General features: G+C 39.3%; 1 protein-coding gene across 1 annotated transcript in view; it reads left to right on the top strand.

Moving 5' to 3' along the window:
• LOC107588258 (kalirin-like) overlaps positions 1–21,104 on the top strand; it is a 266,216-nt gene that overhangs the window by 138,473 nt on the left and 106,639 nt on the right. Inside the window, exons 12-17 of the mRNA XM_016276291.1 lie at positions 3,338–3,362; positions 5,357–5,483; positions 8,771–8,945; positions 9,799–9,994; positions 12,469–12,635; positions 20,843–20,962. Of these exons, the coding sequence (XP_016131777.1) occupies positions 3,338–3,362; positions 5,357–5,483; positions 8,771–8,945; positions 9,799–9,994; positions 12,469–12,635; positions 20,843–20,962 (810 nt within the window). The remainder of the gene's footprint in view (positions 1–3,337; positions 3,363–5,356; positions 5,484–8,770; positions 8,946–9,798; positions 9,995–12,468; positions 12,636–20,842; positions 20,963–21,104) is intronic.

The following is a 21,104-nucleotide window of genomic DNA, read 5'->3' as shown; positions in this document are numbered from 1 at the left end:
GTTGGAGTGTTCCAGACGCTACAGTATATTGACTTTTTCATCCCTTTATATATATATATATATAAAGGGATGAAAAAGTCAATATACTTTGTATATGGATGGCGTGATTGACCAATCAGAATCAAGTATTCCACAGAGCCGTGTAATAAAAGCAGATAACTCTACATTTCATGTTTTAGAGTTTAAATAAACACTTGTTTAATCTTTGTAATCTCCTCAGATGACAATGTAAATGCTTGACAAACGTTATTGTTGTGATCATAAACTATATGGATGTGATTACACGCAATACACAGAGCTTTTCCCTCACTATTGTAACGCGCTGCTTTTGCTGGGTTCCGTGAAAATGTTTCAGTTTTTATTTTCCGTTTTCGCCCTGAAGAAGATATCACAGGTTCATCGTTTGTCGAAATTATCCATCCTCGATCACTTTTAATCAGCTTTGATGAAACTCCTCTCAGCTAGCACGTCTTTTCAAAGTGAAAGTAGCCTTGTCACCTGACCTGAATACAGCGTGCTGATTCGCTAAAATGGACTTATCGGCTTCTGTTCAAAAACAGCAAGGGCGCTTGTCTCTACATTTCATGTTTTAGAGTTTAAATAAACACTTGTTTAATCTTTGTAATCTCCTCAGATGACAATGTAAATGCTTGACAAACGTTATTGTTGTGATCATAAACTATATGGATGTGATTACACGCAATACACAGAGCTTTTCCCTCACTATTGTAACGCGCTGCTTTTGCTGGGTTCCGTGAAAATGTTTCAGTTTTTATTTTCCGTTTTCGCCCTGAAGAAGATATCACAGGTTCATCAAGTTCGTCGAAATTATCCATCCTCGATCACTTTTAATCAGCTTTGATGAAACTCCTCTCAGCTAGCACGTCTTTTCAAAGTGAAAGTAGCCTTGTCACCTGACCTGAATACAGCGTGCTGATTCGCTAAAATGGACTTATCGGCTTCTGTTCAAAAACAGCAAGGGCGCTTGTCGGCTTCTGCAGTTAAAGGTGAACTCGCGATGCCTTGAAAGTGGACAAAACCATCTTTTTTGACAAAATGTGTTTTGGGTTCAGATTGTGCTATATGTGAAGAATAATGCATGGCAATCAGCTCTTTTTTTTTTTAAAGTGGCATTTATCAGTTTTTGCAAATTAACTCTTCATATATTCAGTATCTCACAGAAGTGAGTACACCCCTCACATTTTTGTAAATATTTTATTATGTCTTTTCATGTGACAACACTGAAGAAATGACACTTTGCTACAATGTAAAGTAGTGAGCGTACAGCTTGTATAACAGTGTAAATTTGCTGTCCCCTCAAAATAACTCAACACACAGCCATTAATGTCTAAACCGCTGGCCACAAAAGTGAGTACACCCCTAAGTGAAAATGTCAAAATTGGGCCCAAAGTGTCAATATTTTGTGTGGCCACCATTATTTTCCAGCACTGCCTTAACCCTCTTGGGTATGGAGTTCACCAGAGCTTCACAGGTTGCCGCTGGAGTCCTCTTCCAGATGGTAGAGACCTTGCGCTTCTCCACCTTCCATTTGAGGATGCCCCACAGATGCCCAATAAGATTTAGGTCTGGAGACATGCTTGGCCAATCCATCACCTTTAACCTCAGCTTCTTTAGCAAGGCAGTGGTCATCTTGGAGGTGTGTTTGGGGTCATTATCATGTTGGGATCATGCTCTGCTTTAGTATGTCACAGTACATGTTGGCATTCATGGTTCCCTCAATGAACTGTAGCTCCCCAGTGCCGGCAGCACTCATGCAGCCCCAGACCATGACACTCCCACCACCATGCTTGACTGTAGGCAAGACACACTTGTCTTTGTACTCCTCACCTGGTTGCCGCCACACACGCGTGACACCATCTGAACCAAATAAGTTTATCTTGGTCTCGTCAGACCACAGGACATGGTTCCAGTAATCCATGTCCTTAGTCTGCTTGTCTTCAGCAAACTATTTGCGGGCTTTCTTGTGCATAATCTTTAGAAGAGGCTTCCTTCTGGGACGACAGCCATGCAGACCAATTTGATGCAGTGTGAGGCGTATGGTCTGAGCACTGACAGGCTGACCCCCCACCCCTTCAACATCTGCAGCAATGCTGGCAGCACTCATACGTCTATTTCCCAAACACAACCTCTGGATATGACGCTGAGCACATGCACTCAACTTCTTTGGTCGACCATGGCGAGGCCTGTTCTGAGTGGAACCTGTCCTGTTAAACTGCTGTATGGTCTTGGCCACCGTGCTGCAGCTCAGTTTCAGGGTCTTGGCAATCTTCCTATAGCCTACGCCATCTTTATGTAGAGCAACAATTCTTTTTTCAGATCCTCAGAGAGTTCTTTGCCATGAGGTGCCATGTTGAATCACAGTGACCAGTATGAGCGAGTGAGAGCGATAACACCAAATTTAACACACCTGCTCCCCATTCACACCTGAGACCTTGTAACACTAATGAGTCACATGACACCGGGGAGAGAAAATGGCTAATTGGGCCCAATTTGGACATTTTCACTTAGGGGTGTACTCACTTTTGTGGCCAGCGGTTTAGACATTAATGGCTGTGTGTTGAGTTATTTTGAGGGGACAGCAAATGTACACTGTTATACAAGCCTTACACACACTACTTTACATTGTAGCAAAGTGTCATTTCTTCAGTGTTGTCACGTGAAAAGATATAATAAAAAATTTACAAAAATGTGAGGGGTGTACTCACTTTTGTGAGATACTGTATATATGAATATATAATTCATATTGTGACGATATTAACCGAAGATACAGTTATTATGGAAACCACAAAGATGGCAACATCACATTCACCACTGTGCTTTGTAACTATGTCAACAGTGTTTGAAACTAATGTAAAGAGAAATGAGCTCCTGAAGTGGCATGTAGGCCGTGTTTATTTCTGTAAGGAATATCTGTATGTTTTTGCTGCGGTTGGGTTTAATGTATCCATTGTGTTTAGCTTTATCTTAATGTGGGCGATTTTTCCTGTATTGTAAAACTTGTCGTATGTGTTACTGTTCAGAGCTCTTGTGTATGATTCATATGAATACTATTCCTGAGTGTGTCTCAAGCCCCTGTTGGGGGAATCATCTATCATGAGTATCACATCCTCCTGTAGAACTGCTCTACGCCTGCAACATGTTAAAGCTAAACATGACCAGCCTCCTCGCTGTAGATTTGGAAACGCCTTATTCATCATTACAGACTCTCGTTCTGCATCTGGCAGAACTGATGTTCCCACGCTCATGGAGAACCTGGGAATGTCAGGGATTGATTATAAATTCTTAAAATCTCATGGGAATTCTATATCATTTTTAGAAGTCTTTATCAAGTGATCACAAAGGTCATGGCAATTCATTGTTCAAAGGTGTTAACACTGTAAAAAGGGATCTGTGTTTATCAAACATGCCTGTGTGACTGATATTCTCTGGTCCTGTTCAGGAACTTCATCCACCAGCAAGATTGGCTCCGTGAGTTGTTTCTCATAAGCTAATTAATTATGCACAAAATTAATTCAAAGCATTTTTATTCCTCCACAAGGAAGAGTGAAGATGTGTTTACAGAGACTTTGAATGCAGCACAAAGATGACATAAGTTTATTTGCAGTGATTGTGGGACTCGTTGCATCAGTTTGCTGATTCTTGGTTGTCGGCACAGTTAGAAGTTAGAAAACAGGATGCACACAAATCATCATGATAACAGTTAACAACATTTTAACAGTTCTTTAATTTCATTTATGTAATATCAGACAAATTATCTCTTCTGCTCATATCTAAGGGGTGCATTCTTTCCATGTTTGCATGGTTTTTCCCATTATTTTTTATTATTTTTTATTTTTTTATGGTTGCAAACTGAAAAAAAATTACAATACACATTGCAGAAATGCATATGTTCATTTAATTGCATAGCCAAATAGCATATTGGCTATTGGACATTATTTGGAATTAAATCTAGGGATTTTAATTAATTTTTTTGCTCACCAAGGCACCATTTATTTGACTAAAAATACAGTAAAAACAGCAACATTGTGAAACATTACAATTTTAAAGAACTGTTTTCTATTTGAACATTTGTTCAAATGTAATTTATTCTTATGATGCAAAGCTGAATTTTCAGCGTCATTACTCCTTCAGATCCTTCAGAGATCATTATAATATGCTGATTTGCTGCTCAAGAAACATTAATTATCATTATGAATATTGAAAATACTGCTTATTTTTTTGTGGAAAACATGATACACTACTATTAAAATATTTGGGGGCAAGTAAGCAATGATTCAGCAAAAAATATCTCCAACATTAATAATAATAATAAGAAACATTATTAATAGTTAAGCAACAATAACAATTGATAATAATGGAGCGTCCATATCATATTAGCCATATTACCATATTAGCATAATATAATGATTTCTGAAGGATCAAATCAGCAACCTTTCTCTACTGACCCAGAAACACAACATCACCCAGCACTCCAGTGTTTGGGGGGCATTTTGTTCTGACTTTTAACGAATCTAGTATCATTTCTATACCGTTTAATCTTTTAGACTGAGATGTTAAAAATGGAAGGAGCATGAGAAATGAGAGCGTATATTTCCGGCTGCTTTCTAATATTGGATTCAGGACAGATTATTGTTAGATGAGCATTATAATCTGTGCAGACAGGTCACTCCATCTCTGAGTCTGTAGAGAAGTTTAGAAACTTTTTTTAGGTCTTTACAGGAGTAAGTGTGTTTCTGTGCTTCTATATGGGTCAGGTTTGTGCTCTGTTGTGCATAATAAATGTTGGTTACACTTTATTTTAAGGTGTCCTTTGTACAGTGTAATTATACATATACAGTGGGTACGGAATGTATTCAGACCCCCTTAAATTTTTCACTCTTTATTATATTGCAGCCATTTGCTAAAATCATTTAAGTTAATTTTTTTTCCTCATTAATGTACACACAGCACCCCATATTGACAGAAAAACACAGAATTGTTGACATTTTTGCAGATTTATTAAAAAAGAAAAACTGAAATATCACATGGTCCTAAGTATTCAGACCCTTTGCTCAGTATTTAGTAGAAGCACCCTTTTGATCGAATACAGCCATGAGTCTTTTTGGGAAAGACCCAACAAGTTTTTCACACCTGGATTTAGGGATCCTCTGCCATTCCTCCTTGCAGAGCCTCTCCAGTTCTGTCAGGTTGGATAGTAAACGTTGGTGGACAGCCATTTTTAGGTCTCTCCAGAGATGCTCAATTGGGTTTAAGTCAGGGCTCTGGCTGGGCCATTCAAGAACAGTCACAGAGTTGTTGTGAAGCCACTCCTTCATTATTTTAGCTGTGTGCTTAGGGTCATTTTCTGATTCGGTGGACTCGGTTCAGGAGCTGATCAAACAGTTTCAGCAGCAGCAGACAGCCACGCTGGAGGCCACACTCAACGTCATTAAAGAGGGAGAAGACCTTATGCAACAACTCAGGTATCAAGACACACATAGTTTCGCTCATGAGTTTACACACTTACAAACACTTTTCAAAATCTCAAAAAGGCTGCATAACAGGTATTTACATATTTCCCAAAATAGACAAAATAACTTAATTTACACAAATTATCCTGTTCAAATGTTTACGTATCGTTGATATGTAAACTTTTACAAACTTGGAAATGCACGCTCGGTATTAAGAACCAAATGGATCCAAACTTTGAAACAGAATTAAATATCTGTAAATCGAGTTATATTTTGTATTGTTGGATGTATGTAAATATACACTGAGCAAAATTATAAACACAACACTTTTGTTTTTGCCCCCATTTTTTATGAGCTGAACTCAAAGATCTAAGACTTTTTCTATGTACACAAAAGGCCTATTTCTCTCAAATATTGTTCATAAATCTGTCTAAATTTGTGTTAGTGAGCACTTCTCCTTTGCCGAGATAATCTATCCACCTCACAGGTGTGGCATATCAAGATGCTGATTAGACAGCATGATTATTTCACAGATGTGCCTTAGGCTAGCCACAATAAAAGGCCACTCTAAAATGTGCAGTTTTATCACACAGCACAATGCCACAGATGTCGCAAGTTTGAGGGAGCGTGCAATTGGCATGCTGACTGCAGGAATGTCCACCAGAGTTGCCCGTGAATTGAATGTTCATTTCTCTACCATAAGCCGTCTCCAAAGGCGTTTCAGAGAATTTGGCAGTACATCCAACCGGCCTCACAACCGCAGACCCCGTGTAACCTCACCAGCCTAGGACCTCCACATCCAGCATCTTCACCTCCAAGGTCGTCTGAGACCAGCCACCCGGACAGCTGCTGCAATGATCGGTTTGCATAACCAAAGAATTTCTGCACAAACTGTCAGAAACCGTCTCAGGGAAGCTCATCTGCATGCTCGTCGTCCTAATCGGGGTCTCGACCTGAGTGCAGTTCGTCATCGTAACCGACTTGAGTGAGCAAATGCTCACATTCAATGGCGTCTGGCACTTTGGAGAGGTGTTCTCTTCACGGATAAATCCCGGTTTTCACTGTACAGGGCAGATGGCAGACAGCGTGTATGGCGTCGTGTGGGGGAGCGGTTTGCTAATGTCAACATTGTGGATTATGTTAGGAACAACGAACACAGGTGCATCTTATTGATGGCATTTTGAATGCACAGAGATACCGTGACGAGATCCTGAGGCCCATTGTTGTGCCATTCATCCACGACCATCAACTCATGTTGCAGCATGATAATGCATGGCCCCATGTTGCAAGGATCTGTACACAATTCCTGGAAGCTTAAAACATCCCAGTTCTTGCATGGCCAGCATACTCACTGAACATGTCACCTATTGAGCATGTTTGGGATGCTCTGGATCGGCGTATACGACAGCGTGTTCCAGTTCCTGCCAATATCCAGCAACTTCGCACAGCCATTGAAGAGGAGTGGACCAACATTCCACAGGCCACAATCAACAACCTGATCAACTCTATGCGAAGGAGATGTGTTGCACTGCGTGAGGCAAATGGTGGTCACACCAGATACTGACTGGTTTTCGGACCCCCCAATACAGTAAAACTGCACATTTTAGAGTGGCCTTTTATTGTGGCCAGCCTAAGGCACACCTGTGCAATAATCATGCTGTCTAATCAGCATCTTGATATGCCACACCTGTGAGGTGGATGGATTATCTCGGCAAAGGAGAAGTGCTCACTAACACAGATTTAGACAGATTTGTGAACAATATTTGAGAGAAATAGGCCTTTTGTGTACATAGAAAAAGTCTTAGATCTTTGAGTTCAGCTCATGAAAAATGGGGGCAAAAAAAAGTGTTGCGTTTATAATTTTGTTCAGTGTATCTGTGTTTAATAGCCTCATTCATAGTCTATTAAGGTGTGTTAATAACATTTGTTACATGTACTTACTGTAACAATAACAGTAAATTATGCATAATTACAAGTGACTAACCCTAACCCTAATCGTAACCCTATAGTAGCAAGTATAGTGTGTAATTACACTGTATTACCGTCACCTTAAAATAAAGTGTAACCCAAGTTTTATGACCTTTTTATTAAAGAGAAATACTTCAGCAGATTTTGCAAGGGATGTGTGAATATACTTGTAGGGACTTTCCATTCACAGTAATATTTCTGAATATATTTGAAAAAGCTTGCTACCCAGATGCCATCATCTTTGATTTATGGGTAGTCCGGTCCATTTCTGGAGCCATAAATGGCAAAAAAAATTATGCACTGGTCATCGGTAACACTTTATTTTAAGGACCAATTCTCACTAGGAACTAGTTGCTTATTAGCATGAATGTTACGAACATATTGGCTGTTTATTAGTACTTATAAAGCACATATTCTACATGACTATAATTTAGATCCCTAAATCCTACCCCATACCTAAACATAACAACTACCTTACTAACTATTAATAAGCAGCAAATTAGGTGTTTATTGAAGGAAAACTCTTAGTTAATAGTGAATGTGTGTTCCCTATTCTAAAGTGTTACCACATCTGCTAAGATGAAATCTTAGTGAATTCTATATTGCTTACAAAAAAATTCCTCAGAATGCGCAGCAGCTTTTGAATTGCTGTCAAGAAATACTGCTTAATGCTGTAGTTACAGTAAGAGCTTAGTGAACTGTGCTCACCAGCCAAACATTGAGCCCCTTAAATAACTAGAAAATGTGTTTACAGTAAATATGCTTATAATTGAAATCTAACAGGCAAATATGGCTCAATGTAATGTGTTAATATGAAGCAATTTTCTGTATTTTGTTTTAAAGTTGATTGAAATGCCTATAAACTTAACAGCTATGTCCTGGCAGAAAATTAGATTTTATTCTTACATTGCAAACATGCAGTATCATGAATAAGAGTTTAAAATATATGCACTGTATTGAAAGTATAGTCATAACTAAAACATTACACGTGTTGGCATGATACTGGTGTGACAGAGTCATTTACCAAAGCCATCTGTGTAAAGTTATATTCAGGCCCACAGAAGATTCCAGCGATCTGAACACCGATTTAAAAATAAATGTATGTATAACCTGCCCCATGCATCAGTTGTGAACTCATCAGTGCATATGTGTTTCCAATTTAATTTTACAAACTAAAGAACGAGGCTGTATTATTTTGTGTTTTACGGACTGTCATGGATATGATGTTCATAAGCATTAAGTTGTATTTTAGCCAGCATATTTCTTTAGTATAAGTGACTTGTAGATTACCCAAATCTATACTCTTAACACATTAGTTGTGTGTCGCACAGAGATTCGGCGATGAGCAGTAATAAGATGCCTCACACGAGCTCTATCGCTCACACCGAGGGCGTCCTACAGCAGCTAGAGGAGGCCCAGGGCCACATGGAGGAGCTCTTCCACGAGAGGAAGATCAAACTCGACATCTTCCTGCAACTGCGCATCTTTGAGCAGTACACCATTGAGGTGAAATGTGTGTGTGTGTTTGCATGCTAGATTAGTTTATTTGAAATAATTTTCAGAGATTTATTAAAAATCAACAAATAGTTACTGATCTTGAACCAAAACAACTGGCTCTGAGATTAATAAAAAATATTATATTCAGAGCATTTGAAGAAGCAAATAAAATGCTTATCCCATGAAGCCTTGTGAATAAAGAAATTGACACTATTGACACTGTAAATGTAATACGGTAGCAACATTTTAGGTTTTACGGTTTTAACTTAAATTTACAGTTAAATACCGTAATTTCATTAACTGATATAATGTTAATATACCAACCTATTGAAGTACTGAAATCTGTTTTGTGTCTTTGTAATACACTGATAACCACCAAATGCAGGAGGTGATGAGAAAGTCACGTGATGAACCAAAGCCCATCACAAGCAGCTTTTAAATAATAACATATATAGAAGGTGCACAGTGTCATTCACACAAACACTAAACACCATCACGGTAACACACATGAAACTGAAATAATGCAATAAACATTCATTTAACAACATTAGGTGTAACACACAACCCTAATATACAAAACTGATAGAAAAAACTAAGAAGAAACATAGTTATTTCAACAAAAAAACATCACATTTGATCTTTTTCATCTTTTTCACTTCCAAAAACGGTATACTACAGTAAAATTACATGTAATGTCTAATACAGTTTTTCACCGTATATAGTAGGGGAATTTACTGTTAACAATTTAAACAATTTTTAATTAAGCAATTTTTTTACTGTAGCATTTTTACAGTTTTTACCGTTAAATTCACAGTAATTTTTTACAGTGCACAGGTGTTAAACTGTCCCTCCTGTCGTGCAGGTAACGGCGGAGTTAGACGCGTGGAATGAGGACCTGGTTCGTCAGGTCAGCGAGTTCACCGCAGAAGAACCCAGTCTGGCTGAACAGAGACTCCAGCGGCACGCAGAGAGAAAACTGGCCATGAACAACATGACCTACGAGGTCATGCAGCAGGGTCAAGACCTGCATCAGTACATCATGGAGGTCCAAGCTTCAGGTGAGAGAGAGTGAAAAGAGTACAGGTGCTTTCACTCTGACAGTCGTTAACTCAATAGTACAAGTTGTTGTACTATTGGTACTCACAGTCCGTTCACTGAGCACCTGATGTATTTTGCACACAAAAATAACCAGGGGCTGGATTCACGAACATCTTCTTAAGATAAAAGTTAAGGGATTTCTTAATCCAAGAAGTTTGTATGGATCTTCCTAAGCGCAATTCTTAAAAAAAATTGTTCAAAGTTCAAGTTCAAAAGTTAAATATGATAAATTGCACATTTTCAATATGACTTCAAGAAGTCAAAGTGAACAGGTTGTTATCAAAATCATGTATGTGTGTATATGCGTGTGTGTGTGTGTATATATATATATCATATATATATGATTTTGATATTTTTTGCTTTTTTATTAGATTAGTAGTAATAATAATAATAATAATAATAAAAAAAAATTTGTATAGCACTTTTCATACATAAAATGCAACTCAAAGTGCTTCACAAGCATAAAAATGGCTTAAAATCATCCTAAACTCTCAGATGGGAATTAGATGTTAGGAGAGCAAAGACTTCTTTTTGTAAAGAGATTTGATCAACATAGTCTCATGACAATTTGTATGGATTTAAATTTGCGTGAATTGGTTGTGAAATTGTGCACGCTCATTTACACACGTTCACACCTCCTGAGGATTAGGTTTAGGGGTGGACTTTCATGGTGATGTTTTCCCTACAAATCATCCAAATTCATACGGAATCACACACTCGTACAGTACTTATGAACTTCCATGTGATCGTGAGGAGAGGAGAGGAGGAGAGCCACACAGAAGAAGTGTCAGGTGGCATTGCACAGAAACACGGCGAGATGAACCAATAGGATTCAGTCTCCTCTGTGCTGTGATCTCCGGTCCGCAGTCACATGGGCGGCACTAATGACGCTCAGCACAGCTTTCATTTCAATATAAAGAACTGTGTTACACAGAAGTTAGACCAAATGTCACCCATCTCTTCAACTGTGTCTGTATTTAACCCACATTTCTTTTGCTCTTTGCTTTCATCTTCATATCATCCCAATGTCCAGCGCTGTGTCTCACAGATATTTTTAACACTGGAAACAGACTTCCTCTCCTCAAAGTGCTGACCCAACTCTCACCCCCCTCTCTCTCACATATGGGTCTTCTGTCCAGGCTTTGGACGCCGTCTGTTCCAGACATTACTGTGACAATCTCTCACACGCATGTGTGTGTCTCATTCTGCTGCTGGGACAACATTTACAATCACTGAATTAAGCTTTACTAGATGCTCTATATGCATATCATTCATTCATTCATTCTCTTTCTTTCTTTCTTTCTTTCTTTCTTTCTTTCTTTCTTTCTACTGACTTAAACTAAACTTTCCAACTGTATTTCTTTTAAGAAGTAATTATTAGAAATCAAATTTAGCAAAATAATTTTTCTTTCAGTAAACTTCATGAAAATAAAACTAATTAGCCTATTATGTCTTAATAATAATAACAATAATAATAATAATTACCAATTCATATTTTACCCCAATATCTAAAGAAAAACAAAACGAGACACAAAGAAAGTTATTATAAGACAATTGAGACTGTGTTTGTGTATGAGTATTTATTTATTTATTTATTTATTTATACTTCCCAACTGTAATTCTAACACGAAATAATTATTAGAAATCAAATTTAGCAAAATGATTTATTTGGATTATTCTTTCAGTGAACCACAAGAAAATAAAACTCATTAACATATTATGTCTTATTATTAATAATAATACTATGAATAATAATAATAATAATTAGCAAATCATATTTTACCCCAAAATCTAAAGAAAAACAAAACAAAACACAAAGAAAGTTATTATAAGAAAATTGAGACTATGTTTGTGTATAAATATTTATTTATTTATTTATACTTCCCAACTGTAATTCTAATAAGAAATAATTATTAGAAATCAAATTTAGCAAAATAATTTATTTGGATTATTTATTTGGAACTACATGAAAATAAAACTCATTAACATATTCTGTCTTATTAATAATAATAATAATATTAATAATGATAATAATAATTACCAATTCATATTTTACCCCAATATCGAAAGAAAGAAACAAAGAAAGAGAAAGAAAGAAAGAAAAAAATTAATTGTATTAAGAAAACTGGACAATGGCATATTTGTTTGTTTGTTTACTTGTATGGCAGTTATGCACATTTAACTGTGATGATACATTCCTTCTCTGGTACACTTGATTCTCAATGATCAATTGCAGCATTCTGTGGTCAAATATTTCTTGTATAATTATGTATATGTATAAACTAAACTGTAGAATTGACCTTTGTCAAGAGGTTTTGCCGAGAACACTGGATTTGAACTAGTTGCCATGCTGCCACCCAGTGGCCGTGAGTACACATGTACTTTCAGACAGTATAAATGCTAAGGATTCTGGTGAAATGTGTGTAATATGCAGGTATTGAGTTGACCAGTGAGAAGGAGGTGGATCTGGCCACTGAAGTTCAGGAGCTGTTGGAGTTTCTAAATGAGAAACAGCATGAGCTGGACTTGAGCGCTGAACACACACAGAAACACCTGGAGCAGTGTGTGCAGCTGTGCCACCTACAGGCTGAGGTTAAACAGGTAACACACACACACACACACACACACACACAGAATTCTCAACATAGTGGCTCATCACATCCCGATTGAGATGCATAACCTGTCCCATCTGCTTATCCATCTCAGGGCCAAAAGTGAAACGTTATCAATGAAAAACCCTTCCTGCTGCTTGGATAATCAAAGCTATGTTTATTGTTTGTTTTCTTCATATTCGTAGTGTAGTCTTGGGATAAAGTTCAGGCAGATGTTAGCTGTTCAGAGCCACAGCTGAAATTATTTCCCAAAGATATATTCCATTTAGCATATCGTCCTTACTATATACTGTAGCAATGTTTCCCAAACTTGATTGGTAGCGACGCCAAGACCTGAAATATGTGTCTTAGATGAGGGAGACACCTGAAATGTGAATTTTTGGTGGTGCTCTAGGACCAGAGTTGGGAAAAACATTTACATAGTATACAAAGTGGTGCTTAATGCAAGACCGCTACAGTAATTCTTAAATGTATGAATGTAAATGTTAAGTAATAAAGATTTTTTTTATTTATTCATTTTAGCAAGATGTTAAGGGCTAAGACAAGACAATACAATGTTCCCCTTCATGGGAACTTCGAACTGCGTCCTCTAGGGGTCGCTATGGAGAACGCCTCATCGTGACCCATGTCTGAAGCATACATTGAAAAAACACCAACAACACGTTGGCCGGCGACAGCCATGATGTATCTAATACTAATGTATTAAAATGATGTATCTAAGTACTAATACTGGTGCGACTATAGTATAAATAGGCACCGGGAGAACACATCATCCTCTTCTTCGTCTTCATTGACTTCATTGTTTTATTTGAAGCGTGCACTACTGTGGTAAGAGCGATCACTATTCATATAATTTTGGCGAGCACTAGCAAAGCGTTTAGAGGATGTGTGCATCCGTGTTGTCGTTGTTTAAACATCTGATGACACACACAAGCTATGCGTTATTTGTTTGGGCGAAGAGCACACACACGATGTCTCTGAAGGGCAATCGGCGTGCACTGCAATCGGCAATCGGTGTTCCAATGAAAAAACTCCGCTCTCGTCTGTCTCTCTTTTCGAGGAAAGAGGGGGTGCCATCTGCTTTCCGCGATTCAAGAACCGCCGCTGCTGAGGCACGGAAGAGAATGAGCTCATGGGGATTGCAGGTGGATCTGGCCGATGAGTTTGAAGAGGGGTTTTCCCTCTCGCGATTGTCGGCTGTGGACGAGAGTGAGCAGCTGGAGGATGATGTTATTTCATTAACATCGTCTGATCCAGGGGCCAGTGCTCTGCTGGGTTCGGCCCAGCAAAAGCAGGAAATGTCTGAGGAAGGCAAAGAAGCTGAGGCTGAGCCTTCCCAATCCTCCTGCCCTGCGTATGATGAGCTTTTGAAAGTTATGGATCGCTCCATGGCAATTATACATCGAGAGGTCATCTCGATGAACGTTATTTTTCTGGCCATAACCCTCCAGCTCAGGTGAGCCTCCCTTTCTTCCTGTTTTCCTTACAGAAATTGAGAAGGAATGGAAGAGGCCGTTTTTCCTCACGCATCCATCGATTCCAGCATACGAGTTATGCCAACATCGAGGCGATGCGCAAAAGTGGTTATGAGAAGATGCCAGCTATCTCTCTATGGGTGAGACGTCCTCTCTTAAGACTCCCTGCTTGACATCTCTCTCGAATGCCAGGGCATACACAGCAGCAGAAGGTTGGGCTGTCGCTTCATTGCACACGATGGTGATGCTCCAAGCATATCAGGCTGACCTGCTGAAAGACCTGGATAAAGGCGGTGAGGTACATGATGAGGTAGCTGAGTGCGCCGCACCACTGATCTTGCTCTCCGTGACGGAGGGACATCTGTGGGTGAACCTAGCAGATATCGGGAAAAAAAGAGTGGCTTTCTTCTCGATGTGCCGGTTTCGCCTTCTGTATTTTTGGTACCTCCGTTGAGACGGTGGTCGAGAAGCTCAGGGAGTCAAAGGCGCGCACAGCGGCCTTCATGAAGGTCCAGGTCTGAGCCCGAACAACCCAGGGGTCCCGGCCCGTCTCGGTTTGAGGATCAGAGACGGGCACAGAAGGCCTAGAGGCTTGCGCTCCTCCCTCGCCCCCCGGTAGGGGGAGGGAGAATCGCGGGTCAAAGGAAGGTAGGTAAAAGACCTAAGGGATGTGATCCAGACAGGGTGTCAGCACTTTTGTCCGGATCAGAGTGATACCTCAGTATCTACTCATTTCCTTTTGGGGTCTTACATCTGCCCTTATCTTCCCCTTCCTATTTCCCCTGTAACCACCATCTCTCCACCTGACTGAGGTTAGGTGGGAATTTCCTGCATTACAGTCTCCTATGCTGGACCTATGATGTTCGGTTGGTTCTATGGCTTCATAGTGACCACCTTACTGATGGTCCGGACCAGAGGCTTCTTCGGACGCTCCGACGCGGAAACATTGGTGGGTGAGTACGATCCATTTCTAAATATATATATATATATATATGTGTGTGTGTGTGTATATGTGTGTATTTAATGCGCTGGTGGTTGTGTGTATAAATCCTTCTGCTAGCTTTCTTTGCAGTGTTTCCCGGGACCTGTGTGTTTCTGTCCTTTTTCGAGGGTAGGTCCTCGATGAGCACCCCCTCTGCTGGGTTCAGAAACCAGGTGCTCGACTTGCAGTGTTTATTTCACTCATCGATATATGTCCAGATGGTACGATAAGTCGGGTTTCGGCTTCATACTTCCTGGATTATGCAGCCAGGTCACAAGCTTCTGTGAGAGCCTTCTTGATCATTAGGCCCCCGGCACTGCACTGCAAAAATTTGGACGTCCGGGCTGGACTTATGCTTTCAGGCTGCCCTGTCTGGTCTACCATATATCTAGGTCGCCTCCTGATCACCAGGATATCCCCTCTTGCTGAGGTATCGAGGGGGAAATATGGGAGGCATTGGTGAGATCCTTCATTTATATAAATGGTAAGTGTACACGTTATGCTTTGCGCACTTTCTAAAATCCACATAAGTGTGTGCACATTATGCTTTGCCCACTTTTCTGAAATTCTGTATGGTAAGGGTTATGCGTTATTAGCCTCGTTCCCTTTCTCTGAGTTGGTTTAGACCCCGGTACCTTGGGTTCCACTCAACTAGTGTGTCTCTGTCGACACACTCCGGAAAAATCGCTCCCCTCACCATTGAGGGTTATTGTGAGCATGGTGCTTTCTTTCGAGAGTTTAATTCTCTCTGAGGAGTTGGATTCCTCACTCCATGGGCAGTTCTCGTGGTAGTGCTGAGCAGTGCTCCCCTTTACCTATGAGCATGCTACTCCTTCTGAATTCGGAGTTCTCCTCTCACGTGAGGGTTGAGTTCTCTTTTTCCCCAAAGCACCTGGAACCAGCAGCATCAGGCGAACTAGGCCCTTCCTCTGCCTCTCTGATGTGCTGAGTTTTTTGGCTAGCTTGCAGCACACTTACACTTCTGATTCTAACAATCGCGCTGTAGGTCGAGTCCCCCCCCCTCTCAATGAGAGCTGGGTTTGTGCTCCCTCAGCTAAGGTAAATTACTTCTAGCCGTTCCAGCATTGGAACATGCTGTAGGTCGAGCCCCCTTCTCGACTGAGAACTGGGTGTGTTGCTCCCACAGCTAAGTAAATTATTGCTAGCTGTTCCAGCTTTGGAACATGCTGCAGGTTGCGCTCCCTCTCGATTGAGAGCTGGAAGTTTGCTCCCTCAGCTACAGATTTACTGCTAGCCACTCCAGCATTATAGTCATGGTTTCTGGCATGCACTCCCCTCAGCATGATGGCGTGTGTATACCGTTCCCCATAGTGACCCCTAGAGGATGCAGTTCGGGGTTCCCATGAAAGGGAACGTCTCAGGTTACGTATGTAACCATGGTTCCCTGAGTAGGGAATGAGACACTGCGTCCTCTAGGTTTCTTGCCATGCTTCAGATGCAAGCTTCAGACGAAGAAGTGGATGATGTGTTCTCCCTGTGCCTATTTTATACTATAGTCGCACCGGTAGTGACGTCATGGCTGTTGCCGGCCAATGTGTTGTTGGTGTTTTTTCAATGTATGCTTCAGACACGGGTCACGACGAGGCGTTCCCCATAGCGACCCCTAGAGGATGCAGTGTATCGTTCCCTACTCAGGGAACCATGGTTACATACGTAACCTGAGACGTTTTTCAGGCATTGGTTAATTTAGAGATTTTTGATTATTTTGCTTCTATTATAACTTCTTTCAGTCTATTGAAAGGAAAACATCCTAAATACACATTTAAAAGTGTTTATTTCATTACACTTTGTCTATTTGTGTCTTTACATTTTAAATACAGCCCATATCTTTAAAGGGAGTTTTCTAAAAAAATAAAATAATTAATCAGATTTTTTTTTGTTTGTTTGTTTCCTCATGCTGTGAGACAGAAATCTCAATTTCAGTAGGACTTACATACACCAAACTTTACAGTTTTTATTTTTATATATCATTCACCTGATTTGTGTCAAAATATGGCTACATTTTGTGTGTGTGTATCACTCCTGAATTATGGAGTGATATAAAGAGACCTTCAACATTTCAGTAATGATCACTTATGCTCATCAAGCCTGCATTTATTTGATTTAAAAATAAGTAATTAAAATAAATAATTAATAAAATAAAATAAAAAATATTATGCATCTAAATAATACTTTTCTATTGTACTATGTTTTACAATTTAAATATATTCCAATTATGGGAAAGCTGAATCGGTGCTCAAGAATTAATTAATTTATTTATAACACTTGTTGAAACCATGATATATATTTTTTATCATTATTAATGAATAGAAATTTAAAAAGAACAGCATTTATTTTCAATTTATTTGTAAGGATCTTTACTGTCACTTTTAATCAGTTTAGTCTGCCACTGCTAAATAAATAAATAATCTTACTGAACCCAAACTTTTGAACAGTAGTGTATGTGTTTTCCCTTTACCCATAATGCCGCAGGTCTTTTAGAGGACTCACCCTATCGGATCCATTTGTCAAAAATAACAAAGTATTGGTTGACTTAGGTCACTCATCTGCTCTTCTGTCTCTCACGATCTTGATGTATCGCAGTGCTGGACGTACACACAGTCTCATGTGGCTCTCTTTTGACTTCCTCTGATTGATAATCAATAGAGAGAGATGCAGCGGCTATGCCGGCTGATTCAGTGTGGCTCTCAGAGCTAATCTTATTCATAGCCTAAGTGAGAGCCAGAGTGCTATCGCCAGGGACGGCCCTAACGTGTCTGCCACTACATGAGCGCTAATGGAGAGAAATGATGAGCAGTTATGAATTCTGCTCAGTCTCACCAAGATATCACTCCACACTGACAGTGTCATATTCAGATCTGACTGACAGCTATTTCAGTGTAATATCATGCAGATGATTCAACCTAACCTTACCCAGCACTTAATTCTGTGTGCACTTAATGCATATGAAGAGATAGATGACAGACAGACAGATAGATAGATAGATAGATAGATAGATAGATAGATAGATAGATAGATAGATTATATGGAAAGAGCTACGCGCAGCAGCCTCATGCTCTTTCTGAGTGGTTTAAAATCCCGGTTCCGCCTTGGGCACCACTCCACCTATGTATCATCTGGATACCTACTTTAACAGGGTGTTGCTACTTGGTGTCTGTTTAGACAGTTCCTTTAGCATATGCAGAGCGTGCGGTAGCCCCTGTGTGACAGGCCAAGACTTAGTATGATTCTAGGCTCTTGGTCGTATTCTCTTAAAGGAATCTATTCCTGATTCCAAGCCTTGAGCTCAACCCCAGGCCCAGGAGTTCTGGCCCTAACAGGTAAGTTTTTTGGGATATGTAGCCTAGGCCTTTGGCCGTAGGGAATAATGTCACTGACAGCCGTCTAACGTCCCAGGGGCAACTCCCATGGCAATATGGTAGAGTTGGTACTTAGTGCTTGTCATGGTTTCTGGCATGCACTCCCCTCAGCATGATGGCGTGTGTATACCGTTCCCCATAGTGACCCCTAGAGGATGCAGTTCGGGGTTCCCATGAAAGGGAATGTCTCAGGTTACGTATGTAACCATGGTTCCCTGAGTAGGGAATGAGACACTGCGTCCTCTAGGTTTCTTGCCATGCTTCGGATGCAAGCTTCAGACGAAGAAGTGGATGATGTGTTCTCCCTGTGCCTATTTTATACTATAGTCGCACCGGTAGTGACGTCATGGCTGTTGCCGGCCAATGTGTTGTTGGTGTTTTTTCAATGTATGCTTCAGACACGGGTCACGACGAGGCGTTCCCCATAGCGACCCCTAGAGGATGCAGTGTATCGTTCCCTACTCAGGGAACCATGGTTACATACGTAACCTGAGACGTTTTTCAGGCATTGGTTAATTTAGAGATTTTTGATTATTTTGCTTCTATTATAACTTCTTTCAGTCTATTGAAAGGAAAACATCCTAAATACACATTTAAAAGTGTTTATTTCATTACACTTTGTCTATTTGTGTCTTTACATTTTAAATACAGCCCATATCTTTAAAGGGAGTTTTCTAAAAAAATAAAATAATTAATCAGATTTTTTTTTGTTTGTTTGTTTCCTCATGCTGTGAGACAGAAATCTCAATTTCAGTAGGACTTACATACACCAAACTTTACAGTTTTTATTTTTATATATCATTCACCTGATTTGTGTCAAAATATGGCTACATTTTGTGTGTGTGTATCACTCCTGAATTATGGAGTGATATAAAGAGACCTTCAACATTTCAGTAATGATCACTTATGCTCATCAAGCCTGCATTTATTTGATTTAAAAATAAGTAATTAAAATAAATAATTAATAAAATAAAATAAAAAATATTATGCATCTAAATAATACTTTTCTATTGTACTATGTTTTACAATTTAAATATATTCCAATTATGGGAAAGCTGAATCGGTGCTCAAGAATTAATTAATTTATTTATAACACTTGTTGAAACCATGATATATATTTTTTATCATTATTAATGAATAGAAATTTAAAAAGAACAGCATTTATTTTCAATTTATTTGTAAGGATCTTTACTGTCACTTTTAATCAGTTTAGTCTGCCACTGCTAAATAAATAAATAATCTTACTGAACCCAAACTTTTGAACAGTAGTGTATGTGTTTTCCCTTTACCCATAATGCCGCAGGTCTTTTAGAGGACTCACCCTATCGGATCCATTTGTCAAAAATAACAAAGTATTGGTTGACTTAGGTCACTCATCTGCTCTTCTGTCTCTCACGATCTTGATGTATCGCAGTGCTGGACGTACACACAGTCTCATGTGGCTCTCTTTTGACTTCCTCTGATTGATAATCAATAGAGAGAGATGCAGCGGCTATGCCGGCTGATTCAGTGTGGCTCTCAGAGCTAATCTTATTCATAGCCTAAGTGAGAGCCAGAGTGCTGTCGCCAGGGACGGCCCTAACGTGTCTGCCACTACATGAGCGCTAATGGAGAGAAATGATGAGCAGTTATGAATTCTGCTCAGTCTCACCAAGATATCACTCCACACTGACAGTGTCATATTCAGATCAGACTGACAGCTATTTCAGTGTAATATCATGCAGATGATTCAACCTAACCTTACCCAGCACTTAATTCTGTGTGCACTTAATGCATATGAAGAGATAGATGACAGACAGACAGACAGATAGATTGATAGATAGATAGATAGATAGATAGATAGATAGATAGATAGATAGATAGATAGATAGATAGATAGATAGATAGATAGATAGATTAAGTAAACTTATTTTGTTGTTGACTAACATACTAAAGCAGATGTAAAGTACTTGATTATAATTCTAGCTGTAGTGTTATTTGATATTACATGTAGACTTAATAATTTAATTTAAATGTACTAAATTGCAACTTCACCATCACAAATGTGTAATTAAAATATATTTAAATACATGACGTACAAGTTTCAATAGAAATTACATTAAAGTATATTTTGATTTACCATAAATGCTTGTCAGCACACATTAACCATATTTCAAAGAAATTAGAATTATGAAATTGCATATAAGGATGTATTTAAGTCCTACTTAAGTGTGTCAAAAGCACTTTAAAGTTCAGCTAAATGCAATTAATATAAATGTAAACTGTAATACATTTTTATTTTATTGCAATTAATACTGCATGCAGTTAAATGTACAAAAACATTTCTGAAGTTGTGTTCATTGTATTGCGTGTTTTTTAGGTTCTGAGTTGGATTCGTAATGGTGAGTCTATGTTGGATGCCAGTATGGTGAACGCAAGTTCACTGTCAGAGGCCGAACAACTACAGAGAGAGCATGAGCAGTTCCAGCTCGCAATAGAGGTAAACACACACACACACACACACACACACACACACACTCACACACACACACACACACACTCTCTCTCACACACACACACACACACACACACACACACACTCACACACTCACACACACACACACACACACACACACACACAC

The sequence above is a fragment of the Sinocyclocheilus grahami genome, unplaced genomic scaffold (genome assembly GCF_001515645.1).
Source record: "Sinocyclocheilus grahami isolate Dianchi unplaced genomic scaffold, SAMN03320097.WGS_v1.1 scaffold100.1, whole genome shotgun sequence".
Lineage (NCBI taxonomy): Eukaryota > Metazoa > Chordata > Actinopteri > Cypriniformes > Cyprinidae > Sinocyclocheilus > Sinocyclocheilus grahami.
Note: the sequence above shows the minus strand (reverse complement) of the source record. Positions and strands in the feature narration are given on the sequence as shown.